Raw genomic sequence first — 17,608 nt, 5'->3', positions numbered from 1 at the left:
CTGGTCAGAGTCCAGATTTGAACCCTGTAGTGCAGGGTTCACCAATCTCGGTCCTGGAGGGCCGCTGTCCTGCAGAGTTTAGCTCCAACCCCAATTAAACACACCTGAACCAGCTAATCAAGGTCTCACTAGGTATACTAGAAACTTTCAAACAGGTGTGTTGGAGCTGGTTGGAGCTAAACTCTGCAGGACAGCGGCCCTCCAGGACCGAGATTGGTGAACCCTGCTGTAGTGAATACTTGGTCTCACATTAAACTCAAATGAACTGGGATACATTTTTCAACTACTCATGAACTGTTTGAAGCCATTAACATTGAGTGGAACAACACTGACTCTTCTTCCTGTAAAAAGCTGTCTTTATCTACAGTATTTGTGCAATTCTTGCTGAAATGATATGATAATTTCCTGACCAGTGACTTGTGATTAAAATGATTAAGACCATTAAAAGACTACTAAAATACCACTTTTTGCTAAGGAGTGTGTGTGTATATATATATATATATATATATATACTGTACATATATTTCTCTTCTTTAAGTACCGGAATCCCATGCTGCTGCTTGGTGCTATATTACAGGACTACGCGCGCCACTGATTTCTTTAAAAACCAAACTAAAACGAACACAACGCCGTGTCGATGAGTGTTCTGTTGGCAATATACTCCACAATATATTCATATTCGTAATTTATTTAAATTAAAAAATACTTTCTGAAATTATATGCAGTGCAAGTCCAAAAAATCAGTCTGAAATCTTGTGCTTGGACCCATGCAGTGTGCAAACATGTGCACACTTCTCTAGCACACAATTTATCTCAGTCCGCTTTTTGTGCTTTCCATTGGAATCATGGAAATGGCAGTCCATTGCAAAAGGGAGGGATTTCTTAGTCTTTCCCTATGTTTAATGTCTGTTTTTGTACATTTAGTAGACGATCGCTCATTTCATTTGCAGACGCTGACCCACTCTGTTATCCTGCACTCCTCGCACACCACGTAACAGCACCAGTGGAACTTACAATTGCAGCGTTCGCTGCGAGTCTGCTGTAAGATGTTGTGTCCCCGTCCACAGCACAGGCTCTCACAGTTGTCCATGCCCTGGCTGGTCTTGTTACAGATCCGGCCCTGCGTCCCAGCAGAGTCCGAGCCGAGGTCCCTCTCGCAGAAATCTGGAGACTTCTCAAAGTAGACCAGATCGTTCACGTTGGCTCTTCGTCGGTGGGTGGGGTGGGCGTGCTCCACCTGTCCTGTGTTTCTGTTGTGGGCTTTGATTAGCGTGGCGATGTTGAAGCGTTCTTTCAGCAGCGAGCCCACCGTTCTGAACTCTGGAGTCACCTGCCAGCAGGTCTTCAGCTGACAGCTTCCTGATGTACCGTGGCATTTGCATTTCCTCCTCATGTGGTCCACCACAACCTGCACACAAGCAAAACAGACGAGGAAGAGTTAATATCTGGAAACCACAAAACATCTGGACCATAGCTGGCTATCTAGACCTTGCAATGCTATGAGTAAAGCTACAATAGGAGTGATTATAATTATCTGGTATTTTATTGTGATGAATGGAAAATTATACAAAAGATATATGAATAAGTGGGTCAATTACATATAATAGGGTCTACACTAAGGACAATTATTGAATTTATTTTTTTATGCAAAAAAGTAAAAGTATTTTTTATATTTATTTTGCTTTTCATAACGGAACCGTTGATAATGGACAATATTTCACAAAAAAATAAATGATTATAATAAAGGATTATGCAAAGAATATGCTTAAAAAAGGTTTTAAACGTATTATAAACTTTTATTTATAAAATCAGGAAAGCTTTACCAACCCGGTGTTTTGGATTTTATCCTACTCCAAATAATATCTAAATAAATTTTAATTCAGAAATTTAAAACATTACCGGTTTACACCTGGTATTATGATGTGTTTTGGTTGATCGGATCACAAGTGGAAGAGGGAAACACATACCCGTTTACACCTGGTGTTTTAATCCATATTTTTTGTCCACTTTCAACCACTTCTGTCCTGATTTCTTCGAGGGGAGGGTTTTTTTTTGTTCGTGTGCTGTTCGAACGAATGTGATTTCGACTACCTCTGGAAGTGGTCAAAAGTGAACAAGCTCAAAATGTTTTAGACCCCGTTTACACCTGTATTTAGAGTTGTCCACTTGTGATCTGATCGACCACAACACATCTTATTACCAAGAGTAAACAGGGCCATAAAAGAGGTGTATTCAATTCATTGTACAGTATGTAAGAGTTGTATTTTTATGCATTTTTGAGCAAAAAATTATGTTATTAACAGATTTATTCATTCTAGTATTTCTAATGAACATTTCTGTGTGGTAATGAGTTCTACTACATGACATGTCAGAGACTGGTTGGAGATGATGCCCTATTCACAAGTTCAGACCTCCCATTCTCTCAACAATGCACTCGTCTGTCATCCCCGGCTATAAACTTTTAGATCCAATTACCAAGAGGAAGAGGGGCCACCCTCACTACTGACAGATGCCCCAGCATCCACCCATATCAACAACACAAGCACAAACATTAAGGCTTAGCAATCCCACATTTCACACTGTCTCAGGCTTCCAATAGCGCTCAGCACGGGACAAAACACAGTTTGAACATCTTTAGAGATAAGTCGAGTTTTGTCTGTCAAAACTCAACGGATTAGGTTTCACTGTACAAGATGAAGCTGTGCTATTTCATGTCACTCAGCCATGGTTTGTGATTTTTCTTCTGTCTTTCCCCTTCTATGAAGTGGAGTATATATATATAGAATTTCTTTCAGTTTTTGAGATGACTCAAAACATCTTTACAATCCTCCAGGGCCGCAGTCTGCTAAAACAGATTTTTTTTTTAAAGACAACTGTTGCCGTTCACCTCAAGTCACAGGTCGGTTTCAGCAGTTGTCAAAAGCAGACATCTCCCATCCCTGAAGATTGTGAATTCTCCAGGCTATGCGGTTTGCATGCCGGTGGTTTCTATTTCAAGCTCTTAGCCACCATAGGTGTGCATGCAAATGGAGCAGGTTGGTTTTATATGAATGGGCACACACAGTAGAGAGACAGATATGAAACAGATACCTTATTGAGGCCAAAGATAACAACCATCAATCACAACAATACACCCACAATGGCAAATCAGGTACTACAAAACCATTTTCACTCAACATAGACGCAAAAAAATTCAGGCTGATCTCTAGAGGTAAACATCTCAGTGGTACTCAAATTAACCCTTAGTGATGAGAAAACAAGGATTTACCCTTTCCGGCACCAGTATTTTCATGGTCGGGATCGTTTCGAGAGCCTGCAGCCTTCCAAAAGGAAGCCAAATCAGTCCCCTGAGGGTCGATGCAATGCGGGTACAGACAAATAAAGATATTCAAATCCTTTCACTTTGAGTGCCGAGGGCCTGACGGAAATTTAAATGTCTCACCTCCAGCAGTTTAGTAAGTGGACCTGCCTGCTCTTGCCATGTGTGGCCCATGATGAGGGAGCTACAGGGAAGAGATGGAAGATCGCAGAGTCTGATTGCTCTTCTTCCCGTTCGGCCTGGACTAGGCACCTAAGGGCAGGAGTGGCGTAGCAGTGGAGGAAGCGAGGAAGAGACAGGAAGTGCTGTTGGAAGCTGCCGCCCTGCTTAAGTGACAACAGGATAATCTATCGGGTGTGTGGAGAGGTGGAGCGTCTGAATGAAGCCTGGCAGGCTGTCTAGCTCAAGGAGCTACCGATGAAGAGTAGCTCATTCCTCTGTCTGCCATGAACAGATTAACATCCTTAAAGCGAAGCCTGTCAAGACTCTGTGTTGCCCTGCTGGCACAGAATGAGACTCGTGAAACAATGGGCTTTACCGGCAGATTTGTTTTATTCAGTGTATCCTACAATTTATATAGGCATACAGCACTTTATAATCCAAGGAACATACATTTACAGTGCAACCACATGCAATCGCGGGATGTTCTGGAAATCTAAAGAGTGTCAGCACCTAACAAACCTAAAGGCATATTTCATCCTTGAAAAAAGCTAATCTTTCTGTATGACATGTCTTTGGCAAGAGCAGAAGTGCAGTGGAAGAAGTGTTGCAGTTATTCATCAGCATTTGATGTGTACAGCAACATGTGCTGCTCCAAAAGCTACAGTAACACAGCAGAAGCCACTATAAATGGCTCTGCAAGCAAAACATATTAGGGCCTATAAATTTGCACATTTTCTTTTCCGACATGCTGTGGATGTGGATGTTTTGAAGGGTGTGCTGTAATTTCATTGGTGCAGAGCAAATTGAGAGCCACATCTGGGCCACTTTAATTGAAGAAAAAGTGAGACAGGCTCTCCCATAAACTGGCACCAGACTGAGATCAAGTAAAACACATTGGTAGCACATTTGGACGACAGGCAGTGTACAGCAAAACAGTTGTAAATGTGCAACCCCTCAAGTCAGACGCTTTCCCCTTCACACTAAACCAACAACATAAAACTAATATAAAATCAATCAATCAATCAATCAATCAAATATTGATACTAACTGAAGTCCTTCAAGAATACTATTAAAAATAACTGAAAAAGCATTTGCAACACATTTAGCTTTCCGGATGTGCCATATTTCTGAGTGGAGAAAGCTATTATATTTTTAGAAAGAAAAATTAATAATTTAATGATAAATCAGCTCGGTGAAATTAAAGATACTTTGTGACCAGTGGAATAAATGTAAAAATGCTTAAAACGCTGATTTGATGAGATTTATACTTAGGTTTTAATAAATAGAAAATTAATAACATTGTTATTTTTTATTTTTTTTTGGTGTAATGTACTGTTTATTTAACCAGGAAAATGTGACAACATTAAGTGTAACTGGGACATGGATTTTGATTTGTAAAAAAATAAAAAATAAAACATTAACTGAGAATAATGACTCTTTTCAGTATGCCACTGATAAAAATGCATTAGTGCAATTCCAGAATTGCCATATGGCAACATGCCTGTCTTCCTTTCTAATAAAGAGTTTCCACATGGCATTGTTCATATTCCTTCAATTTATTGTAAAACTATTACAGATAAAGTTGTGAACAAAAACATCTATGTAACGTATAAAAGATTTAGAAATCCAGATGTAGAAGAAATGTACAGAGAACAGCACAGTTTGTATGGGTGACCACAGGAAAATCTGTAGAGAAAATGAAACAACTGCAACTGCATTATAGATTTCTTTAAATGAAATGTAATTTCTTGTAATTGTTTTCAGAATAGTGAGAATGAGAAGGAAAATCAAATGTTGACATTAAATTGTAAATTGGGTCAGCTTTCATTTCATGATGTCTTTAACACTAGTACACAAAAACAACATTGATGTCTAAAATATTTGCATGCCAGCCCAAAAAACATCACCACAGACAGCTGTTCAGGGCACTGCAGTCGCAGTAAGACACTGTTAGGTATAAGCTGGAGAGTCCACTAAAGGTCTAGGACAAAATGATGACAGGGTGCCTGACAACATGATCCTCCATCTAATGGCTCTTGATGAATTGCTGAATGAGAATTGCTCGGTTCCTTTGATGTTTTAGAGGAGGCGTTCCACCAAAAACCTCAGTGTCCCGACACACATCTTCATTAAAGTCACGGATAGATGCGTGACCAGACTGTGATGTATTTCGTCAATTAAACGTGTTTACATTTAAATCATGTGTGGTGTATATAGCAAAGAAATGTAGAGGAAATGTCACTAATACTTCTAGGTCAAAACATTGTTCTTATAAACTGTGTTTCTGTACCGACTCCTGCCCTTTGCTTGCCTTGCTCTAAAAGTAGAAACGTTGCCTGGCTTTCCAACCGGTCTTCATTGAGTGGAAGGAGCTCCAATGAAAACATGCAAAAAATAATTTACAACCCCACTAGACGTTGCCATGTAATCGGCTACTACTGCAAACATAAAAACATGCCCTGTTCTTTTTGCCCCGCTGGTCCATATGATGTTGCCAGAAGTGGTGAATGGCAAATACTAAAACAATACAATTAAATTGATTCTCTTCATGCAGTTTCCTTTTTTTCCCCTCTCTCTCTCTCTCTCTCTCTCTTTGTTGCCCTGGCCAGTGACAGACTGTTTAAAAGTTGTATTTGGGGAAGGAAGGGCGAATGTCTTTCTACTTCCCGCTGTGTTTGATGTCTAAAATCTTTTGCTAGCTTTAAACATCTGTTTCCAAATAGCCAGCAGCCACTAATTAGAGCTTTTAACAAGACTGAACGTCGTGAGAACCAGAGGGTGGGCATGAGGCGACATGTACATCCCAGTAAAGTCACTACATTCCTCGACAAGCGACTACCTTTGGGGAGGGGTGGGGAGGTGAGCGAACGTTGGATCGCAAACCTTGCAAATAAAAAATCTCTGTGATACAGAGCATGTCCCCACCTACCCGGGACCCCTACGTCACATCACCCATCTGCCAAAATTATGGGATCCAGTTGCCAAAGACAATGGGCTAAGCAGAAAAAAAAATGTCATGAATTATGAATTTCTTATTTCTTATGAAGATCACATTTCTTTTATCAAGAAAATTAGTTTAATTAAAGTTGGAAGATGAAGGATTTCTGAATTTTCTTTCTCATCTTGTTGACACTGACTCGAGAAAACCTGCCAACAGTAACATATTTCGGTAGCAGCAAATTTTTTTCTGACAATCAGATTTGGAGGCCAAATAGGCTTACTGGCAAAAGCAGAAGAAATATTCCTAAACAATGGCGTCTCTCTCTGTACATCACACCCTCGTTGGCAGCTTGATCAAACACCACACCTCCTAATTGAGCTTCTCAGACAGAAATCCTGAACTTCCAGCATCCTTTATAGATCATCCAATGTAAATAACAATTAATCAGTTTAGAAAATGATAACAATATAGATCCTTTGAAGTGTCGTCTCTTGAGCTCTTGAGACCTCTTCAAATGGGTGGCTTTTGCCAATGAAGTCTACAATGATCATGATAATTACAACAATAAATCACAAAACTGTGACAGAATTCATCAATAACAAAGACTCTAGAAATATACCAAATTAACAGTCTCTAGAACAATGTGTCAAAGTGTATAGAGCGAGACACAAAATTGGACATGAGAATTATCAGAGGTATTTTAGATGGCAAACACAACTAAAAATCAAGGTTCTTTTTTTTGCCATTTATGGTTCCATGAGTAAACTTTAACATTCATTATTTTTTCTTGGGAAAAAAGATTCTTTCGATTTATTTAGTTCTTTAGAAGTGTTCTTCACACTAAGATAAAAATGGTTATTTTGAGAACGGTTTACTGAAAGGTACTTTGGCGAAGCTACAATTGTTCTTCTTTATGGCATCGTTGCAAAAAAAACAGTTTGGAACCTTTATTTTTAATAGTGTATCTGTTACTTTATTTAGGATTGACCAAGTATGTTTTGTCTAAATAATCAAGGGAACCAGAAAACTGATGGAACGATACAGAGACAAATTGGAGAAGAGGAAGCAGCAAACAATGAACAATCTGCAACTCTGTCTGTGTGAACCTGCCAGTGATGGCCCATCGGAGCTTATCATGGTCATTTACACTTCAGTTCTGTACCGTCCTGATAAAGAGTGATAGCAGATTAATCCATGACGATATCTTGCCTCCCACAACTAGAACGCACAGCTGATGAGCTGCTGTTTATTGCAACACCAAAATAAGTTGGACAATATTGGAGATACAAGCAATAGTGAAGTCACTCTGTAGTCAATAATTTTATCCCTTAAAACTCATCTGTGATCACTAAAATGACATACATTATTTAAAAAAAAATGTCTTCATGCCTTAAAATAGCTTGAATGTAACTCTACACCCTTCCTTCAATTAGTATACGTGGATCCATTAAAATGCTAATAAGCCCCGCCTCCACTCACACCACCAGCTCAGAGACCCACTCGGCCAACTTACTGAGGTAAACGCTGCACAATGGTATCGCTCTTTACAACGTTGGACACATAATGATGTTGTATTAACAAAGTTCGGGAGGAACACGTTCAAATGATCTATCCAATTATCATGTCATTCCAACCAGCAGTCAGCAATCAGTAATCAACATGTCAACCCAATCAGCACGAGTGGAGGCATGACAGTCGACCCACATATGTTCCTTGACAGTTTTCAGCATCCCTCCACCACCCCGTCTCCACACTCACCTGGTTGCGTCCTAACCAGAAATACGGGGGAGTACTCTGGGTTCGGGCCTAATTCCGAGCTTAGAGCCCAACCCTCGGACAGCACGCCAAATACGCATACTACTTTACTCTGATCAGTTATTAATATGTTTATCCTTTTGCTTGACTATGTTATCAAACAGCTAATAATGTGTTGCTAATGTTACACAAACCATGTTCCCATTCACCGTATCAGAGTCAGGCAGCTGCCTTCTAACAATAATCAGAAATGCTTTGATAAGTGGAGAAAGGCATATAGTTGATCATAACATTGTATTATACATCATACACCTGCTATATTGCTAAATCTACCCGATTTTTCATATCAGCAGAAAAATATACAGAGATATAGCCTGGCATCTCTTGAGACTCCCCTGCTAGTTCGCTGTTAATGATATGCTAAAGCCCGCCGGCACGTTGACGTGATTGGTTACAAGGTAGTTTGTGACGTCAGAAACACCAGCGATTTCAAACCGCGTTTTTTAGACTGTCTTTAGATCCCTGCAGTCTTAAAGAGAAAATACTCAGCAATGATGTTGACTTATGAGTTTCCACATGGTTTGTCTTAAAGCATATTAAAAACACCACATAGACATATAAACAACATTAAAAACATAATTTTCACCACAGGAAGACTTTCAAATTGTGGTAGTGATAAGAGTAATAATACATGTTAAGAGTTAGGGTTAGTCAATGTAGCTCAATCAGTAGAGTACTAATGACCAGGTTATGGGTTCAATTCCCTGGGAATGCATGAACTGGCAAAAATGTGAAAATCTGGTTAAAAAACAACAACAATGTAAGTAGCTTTGGATTACCAAATCTGAAACCACAGAAATAAGAGAAGTGGTAGATTATAGGGGCTTTCGCACTGAGTTATAGGAACTCATTTATTGGAACTAGCCACCCAAGGCTGTCCCCCGAGAACTACATTCCCCTAGGGCCATTTTCCTGGTTGCATTCAGTGTAGGAACTCTGAAGTGACGTAAGCCAGCCGTCAGCAATGTCATTTAAGTGCGGCATTCAACAACGTCAACTGGAGGATGGAGGACGCCGTGATCAGAGCTGTGTTTTTGTTGTGTGTCGTGGGTTTTGTGATAATGGAGATGGAATGTAGACATATAAGTTATGCAATTGAAAAGTAGGGGTAAGAGACTAAATCTCTAACTTCCAGTACAACATATCATTGAAGCTAAAAAAAGAACACAAAGGGGCCATGTAAAAGCCGTTAACATTAGCTTTATATATGTTTATGTCTTATTGTTTTCTTTACCACGTTCGTGAAGTTAGTTCGTGGAGTAAGTATATGTAAACTGTGTGTTTACACCGCTTTTTAAAAATGACAGGCACAAGTGTTTTGTATGGCATGTATGGCATGGCATCAACATACACTCACATCACTGGTAGATCCTATTGTGCTGGTTTACTTCCCAACTCTGAAGTAGCTAATTTAGTAACCAAAAAGGCATTCCTAAAATCATTCCCAGTTCCTGCAATGCGAACACGCCAAAAAGCCCCCACTTCCGCCAAAAGTTATAGGAACTATGAAAACGCCCCTTATAAGAGTAGAAAAAAACACTTATAAGTGTAGCAGTACAAACACTTCTAATCCAAAAGCAGGACCTCAGAGGGGGGTTTTTTATAGTAAAGTTGAAAATAAGTTTAAGCAAAGTCTAATTCTTAAATACTGACTAAAATGACAGGTGTTCTGAAGCCAAGCCAACAGTAATGTCAAACTAAAATGGCCTCAACCACTTAATCAGCCAACAGTGGGTCTGCAAGAGTAATGTGACAGTAGGGCATCACACCAAGCATGCAATATTTCATTCAATAAATTGTGTTTTGATGATCAATTAATAACTAATATTTTAGCTAGCCAAAAACATGTAGTTGACTCACATGTGCACGCTCAAGTCAAATCTGAGGTTTACCAGTGATTCACTTGCTGTAAGACCAAGCTATTTTGCAAAATGGAGTAACTCATGTGATTTGAATTTATAATATTTAGAGGTATTTACAAAATAATCAGTAAAATGTAAGTCATGCATAACCGGATATTATGGGGATTAACATTTAGAGCACAAGCACAAGCATAAGAAAACTGTCAACGCACCTGACATGCCACATTAAATTATACATTTATGAGCTTCTTTGAGGAATTTATATCAATGCAACAATAAAACAACTAACAGAGGTGGTGGAAGAACTGCATAACCCAAGCTGTCCACACAGCACATGTGCACTTTTTCCACCAGATCTGTTAATTGTTGCACTGTTGTAGTGATAACCCTTTGAAAACATGTAGCCCATTAATCTTTTTTTTCAAATGCTTATTTACTCTTTCCCCACCACTGACAATATTTTCAGTCATTTATTACGACATAATGCTTCCTCGCATTGACAGAATTTTCCGGCAATCCATGTTTTCACTGTGGTAGGGGGCACTATTATGGATCTACAATAAATGGCTCATGTATTCTACTTCCAAATTTCACTGTGATCATATCATTCCAAAACATTTTGTCTTGCAACTCTTAACTAGGTTAGGATACCCTTTCCAGATCTATTAAATAATTTAGGAACTGGAGTCTAACATTTATGAACAACTGGGCAACAGCTGCTTGAGTGATATATAGTACAGTATATAGTACCAGTGAAAAGTTTTGAACACATCTTACTACATTTAAAGAAATTGTGATCTATATGCTTATTCTTAAATGACTGAAACTAGTTTTGTAGACAAATATATGATTTTCTTTACAGAAAAAAAAAAAAAAAAGTATTTGAGATGGATGATTTGGACCGAGAGTGAAGGGAAAGCAGTTAACAAGTGTCATGAGAACATCCTTCAAGATGGAAAGACATCTCAGGATGCTCCTCATAAAGTTGGTTGGGCAAATATAGAGTGTGTAAAGCTGTCATCAAAGCAAAGAGTGAATCTAAAATTTAAGATGTTTTTGATATGTTTAACATTTTTAGTCACTGCATAATTCAGTTTGTGTTATTACATATTTCTGATGACTTTGTGCTCTGTACTACAAGCTGCATGAAATAAATGTTTATGGATTAAAATAAGTGACATTTTCGCAATAGTGGTGTCCACTTGTTTTCCTTATAAAACAAAAGTAATACGTAAAGACTCAGAAAGGCCCCATCAGTTCTTCACCTATTACATGTCCTGTTATTCCTCCCAGTGCTTTTAACTTAACTGCGCCACAGTGCTGCTAATCTACCACTTATTATCTAATTAGTCCAACACAGGCAAAAAGACAACACCTCGATCCCTTACATCACACATTGCCACCAGGAGGGACTCACTGATCAAAGGCAACACCAGGGAAGGCATATTTTGATAAAGCTTAAATGCCTTTTAAACATTCCCAAATCCAAAGATAACACGTTTCAGAGAAGCACATGTTTGCTTTTGCTCGAGTGGAGTTATTGCTCATTTAAGTGTTTTGCAGTTGGTAGGTGGTTCGGGGGGTGGACACTTGCGTGGAGATCGGAAAAGATTCATGAGTGCACCAAATTGAGCATAGACGGGGCACCGGCTCTTACGTTTACGCACAGGCAGGAGCCCAGGCAAAAAGTTCAACAAACCTCTCTCAATGCCAGGGTTCGCTTTTTTGAAAAAGCAACGATCACACGAGGCAGGGAACGCACAAACAAAAAAATGTTACGCTTGGCAAAACGGACAGGGATGAAGCTTTCAAGAGCACAGCTGCAACATGAGCGTCCCTTCATGTTTAACTGCCGCTCAGAGAAAATCTGTAGCTTCTAGGTACATCAAAAGGAGGACCTCAACCGCTATTGTCCCCTTTAGTACATGTGACACGGCTATAGTATCTCGGTAGAAAAGAAGCGCTCATCTTTGAACACCGTGTTTTAACGCACCTTAAAAGGGAGCGTAAGTCGATCCCCTTTGCAATCCAACACTGCTGATTCATTCAGGCTTAGTGTCACACATCACACACAGCCAACATAACGCCGTCTCTCACCTGCCTGCCAACTCTGTTGTTATGAAGTCTCATCCTGGAGTGAATGTCTCTGTACGTCTCACGGGAGTCCAAGAACTCCTTGGAGAAGCGTTCACCGAACTCCACGTTGGGGCTGCAGCCTCCCCATTCCCAGGAGTCCTGGGGACCGAGAGCGTCGGCGGGAAAGTGTTCCATCACGCCGTGCACCATTCCTTTACCCCGGTTGATGGCCTCAAGCTGCAGACGGTTGAGTTTGATCCTGAACGCCTCCTCGTCCCCTCTACGTTTCTCATCGCAGCCGCAGGCTTTCAGTTTGCCCATGGCGCAGGCGTTGGACACAGCGTGCACCACACCGGCCGCCGCAATAGCGTATGCAAATGCGCTTTCTCTGAAACCTGCCAAAGAGACAATACAAGGGATTATTCAGGCAAGCCTCACTCAAATGTTGTCCATCGCCCACTTTGCCCCTGTGGATTTGTTCTCTCTGTGCTTTGGGGAGGAGATCGCTATCGCCCTGATGCTTGACAGCAGTACCAGTATATTCCTCCACACAACAAGCAACCGAAAGACCTCACACGACAAAGCACAACAAATCTAGTTAACGCAGTGCAGCGCTTAAGTATCCAAGGCATGCACATGCAGGAACAATGGAAAAGGTGTGGAGGGCTCTGGTTAGTGTGGCTAAGCACAGACATGCTCATCTGTACACAGGCTCTGCGAAGAGCTCAAAAACGTGGCTACAATTAACCTGGCTACCGTTAGCAGCCGTTTGATCTGCACTAATCACATGCCGCTCATCTGGATTTCAGCTCTCATCCACCACGCTTTTTATTGGAACAGAAGTGTGGCTGACTTTAATGCTCTCTGACAAGATTTAAGAAATTCCTCAGCAAAAACGTTCAAACACATGAGAGCCACATGTAGCAGTAGCACGTTATGTTGTTGTCCTTGTATAAGTATATTTAATTACAATGGTTTTTTTTTTCTCTCTCCAGGGTTTCCAGAGTAAAGAAGATGCTTCAGCAGAGGTGCCTGTGTGTGCTATAGGCTTGTTGAACGCTAATGGTTTTAAACAATAATAAACGGAGGTCTCATAAAAGCAGACTCTCCTGAATCACTTTCAGGGACAGATGGGGAATTAAAGAAGGCCATGCTCAGAAACATGAAAGAGCCCACTAAAGGCTAAATAGTTTATAGTTCCTTCTGCTTGCTAAAATCAAAGGGCACTTCTTCAGTATGAAAAAAACTCTCTTAAGTATACATATAAAATTCCAGTTTTTACCGTTAAGTCTCAAAAAAAGTCTGGTTACTGATCTAAAAGAATATAAAGTATATATTTAGACACACACTTATACATATATACACACATACTGTGTATGTCTATATATGAAATATATCTATATGTGTGTGTGTATGTACAGTATATACACACACAGACACACACACATAGACATATATACAATATATATACATTTTATACACTCATCTTTTCATCTTGAATGCAGCCTCGCCTCACCTCCATGTCCTGTTTTGTCCATCTTATATATATATATATATATATATATATATATATATATATATATATATATATATATATATATAATATATATATATATATTAGTGCAGTCAAATCAATTAATCACAATTAACCGCATCTAACATAAAAGTTTGTTTACATAATATGTGTGTGTATATATATTATTGCATTTATATATTGCATGTCTGTGTGTGTGTGTGTGTGTGTGTGTGTGTGTGTGTGTGTGTGTGTGTGTGTGTGTGTGTGTGTGTGTGTGTGTGTGTCTGTACATATACACATATAAAGCATATATGTATATAAATATATGTTTGTGTGTGTGTATGTACAGTATATACACACACAGAAACAGACACATAAACATATATACAATATATATAAATTTTATAATATATATACACTCATCTTTTTAATTTTTATATAAATAATTTAAAACAATGGAAAGCAAGACTTAATCAGTCTGGTCAAAGATCTGAAATAAACTCTAGAAGACACAGATTACTGTATGTGTCAAGCCCCCAACAATTTTTTTTAAAGTTTATTATTTCTGCATTATTGACTGTCTGCATTCATATGCATTTGTGTGACCACTAAAGACCTTTGGTTTATTGTAAATTATCCTTCAAGAGAAACAGAAATTTCCAAGTTTGAACAAGTTTTAAACCGGCCATGACCCCATGTCTACCACTTAAAAAGCGTGTTTAATGCAGATTGGGGCTTGTCTTATTAGGCCTGTGAATGCAGCCTCGCCTCACCGCCATGTCCTGTTTTGTCCATCTTTGGCGATTACAAATGACTAATGAACCTTTAAGACTTAAATCAGGTGTGAAACAGTCAGTGTCAGGAATTCGCTGTGTTTTCCAAAAATGCTTGCTGATGGCAGAGCTGCCCTTGGGGCTCGGAGCAAAGATCTGAGATAGCTGAACGATGTTCAATTGATCATTTCAAAATACACAGGAGCTCACACCTATTAACCCACCCACCCACAGTGACATACACACTCACACAGAGGAGACCTGAATGCTGAAACACACACACACACACACACACAAACACGAAACCAGCCGGTGCTGCTTTTTTGTTCGTGCAATCCTCTCATGATTCTATGGGGGGCAAACGGCACTTAGGCGCAGCCAGAAGACACGGACATGGAAATGCTGTTTTAGATTTCCTTCCAAGCCAATGAAAGACCTGGAACAAATCAATCTAACAAATAATTTAAAGTGAGAGGCACGCCCGGCTGCGCTGATGGTGGAGGAAGTGGGAAAATGAATTAAAGATTGAAGGAAACTGTCACTTTGGGTTATAGAAACTAACTAAACAGGTTTATGCTTTTGCCACTGAGGGTTGGGAAAATGCTGAAAGCAAATTCACAGCACTTGCACTGGCACAAAGTAAAAGCATTAGCTGGCCAGGGAAGCCCCCCTTGCAGGATATTTACATTCACTTTTTAAGTGATATATGCCTAAGACTGATAGAGTTTTCCTACTATCGCACATTTATGTGTGTTAGCAATGTACAAACGTGGATTTATTTACCAATATGGGGAAGTTTAGCTTACCAAACCAGTTTAGATGCAATTACTTAAGTATGAATACCAACATTAATTTGAAATTGTTTTTGTATACTTTTACACCATGGCCCCAAGAAAAGCACAGACCAAACCAGATTTTCTAAAAACTTCTCCCGAAATGTTGACAAACTGAAGAAGTCACTAGTTCCACATAGGTTAGGTTTATTTTGTTGCTTACCCCTGCTGAAGACAATACTCTCATAGGGGATCTTGTTCCTGGTCTCCAGACTTGAGCAGTTCCAGCGGTGTCCTCTGAACTGATGCTGGCACTCATGGATGGCGATCTGAATGCCTTGTATGGCAGAGGCCGTCACATCTGGATGTCTCATACACACGTCCAGCTGTTTCTTTGTCAGGCCGGGCAGGGTCAAACACACCGTGTTGGCATTGAGAATGGGGTCAAAGGGGATCTTTAGTCCCAGGATTTCATTTGAATCTGCCCTAGAAGAGAGAACGAAACCTTATCAAGTATCCAAATACATCTGCACAAAAAGATGCTTAAAGGAGTAATAATAAATAAATACTCTGTTTATGAGTTCTTTTGCATTGTGTACGTGTTTATAATATAAAAAGATCCCATGGGTCATACAAAACTGCTGTGTCACACATTAGAGTGACATTGAGCCACTGTGGAGCCCGATGCTCATGACTAATACAAAATACACCATGTGCTGGAAATAGATACTATATACATGCAGAAAATATGGCATCAAAGGAGGATGATTTGAGATTACTTGTCAAAATATCAGATGCAACAACAGTGCATTAAAGAAAAGTTATGTGAAACTTAACATTGTATAAACGAACTAATGCAATGCAAATTACCAGTACAATATAATATTATACAAACTACATTATATATTATTTATACACTATTATATTATAGGTAAGTTATACTAAATTATACAAAGTAACTAAACTGCAAATAAACTGTATAACTGATATTAAATAAAGACATTTTTTATTAGCAAAATATTTAAATCTATTAATCAAAAGTGAACCAAATAGCCCACCTCAGCACTTTGTGACAAATACTTTAGTTAGCCTACATTATAAAAGAGTAAAATAAAACTTCACTTTGTACTACTTTTCTCAAAGATGTTAGAAACAAAACAAAACAAAAAAACGGATGTGCAAAACTTCTTGTTTTGAAAGTTTTATGAAGCACGTAAGAACAGAATATCATGGCAATTTATTTTTGTGAGCAAACGTTTACAGTAAATAGACATAGAGATTCGCGCGCAGAAGCGAATAAATTCGTTTCAATTTTACTCGAAACAACTGAGAAAGTCCTTACCTTTGAACTAAAAGCGACGCCAAAGCCAAAGAACAGAAGAGTCGAAATAAAAAGTAATCCATGCTGCTGCTGCTCTTCTGCAAAACTCTCTCACAACAACTCTTCTGCTTGAGGAGAAGATCCGTGCAATACGCGCACAGCTTTCCAGCGACCAGCTTCAGATCGTCCAAATCTGACGAAAAATCAAATGATGCTGGAGAGTGCCAAGCGATGTCGTGACACCTCATTCATGAAACCACTTTACAACTTTTCTGCTGGTGCTTTCTGTTGAAAGAATGAATGAATGAACATGTGAGCTGACGCTGTGAGGATCCGCTGAGATATCATCTGACACAAGACACTCATGTATATACATCAGTACTCAGACTGAGCAATCTACTGTCTTCAGGACTTCTGATGTTTGCCTTATCTTGATGGCACTCAGACTACTCCACTTAACTCTCTGCCAGCCCACCTCTACGTCAGCACACACACACACACACACACACACACACAGAGCACACTGCCATAGAGGACAAGTGCCTCATTAGACAAATCCAGATTGAACCGATAAACAGGGAAGTTAGGACCTATTGAGATGTGAGGGTTGGTGAGGATTGGTCTGGGACAGATAGAGAATAATAAACGAGGTACTTTCATGCTATGAATATGGATAATATCAATGTTGTCTTTATTCAATTGAAGGATTTTATTGAGATATATGACAAACAAAGATATATGACACAAAAACAGATCAGACAAGCATATGTCTATACCGAAATGGTATATATTTAAATATGAATAAAAATCAACGTTATCTTTATTCAATGGAAGGATTTATAAGATTTACACAAATATTTTTCTTTAACAGTGGTTTTGTTTTGATTAAAAAATAAACGGATTTAAAACCCTCTTATATTTAAACAAAAAAAAGTATTTAATATTTTGTAAGACATTTTCTAAATGCAGACTTCTGTCCAGAAAAATAAAAATGTAATTATCATATTTTTCTATAAATGTAAACAAGTCAGAGTGATTTAAAACTTGTTT

General features: G+C 39.0%; 1 protein-coding gene across 1 annotated transcript; it reads right to left on the bottom strand.

The window, feature by feature from the left end:
• Nucleotides 1-569: 569 nt before the first annotated feature.
• Nucleotides 570-16,967, bottom strand: wnt10a (wingless-type MMTV integration site family, member 10a). Its single transcript, XM_079881463.1, has 4 exons — nt 16,580-16,967; nt 15,461-15,723; nt 12,197-12,570; nt 570-1,408 (listed from the first exon to the last, which is right to left on the bottom strand). Exons 1-4 carry the CDS (start codon nt 16,804-16,806, stop codon nt 941-943), a joined length of 1,332 nt encoding a protein of 443 aa, XP_079737589.1. The 5' UTR covers nt 16,807-16,967; the 3' UTR covers nt 570-940.
• Between the last annotated feature and the right edge of the window lie 641 nt (nt 16,968-17,608).

The sequence above is a fragment of the Squalius cephalus genome (assembly GCF_949319135.1).
Source record: "Squalius cephalus genome assembly, chromosome: 9".
NCBI classification, from domain to species: Eukaryota; Metazoa; Chordata; class Actinopteri; order Cypriniformes; family Leuciscidae; genus Squalius; species Squalius cephalus.
Note: the sequence above shows the minus strand (reverse complement) of the source record. Positions and strands in the feature narration are given on the sequence as shown.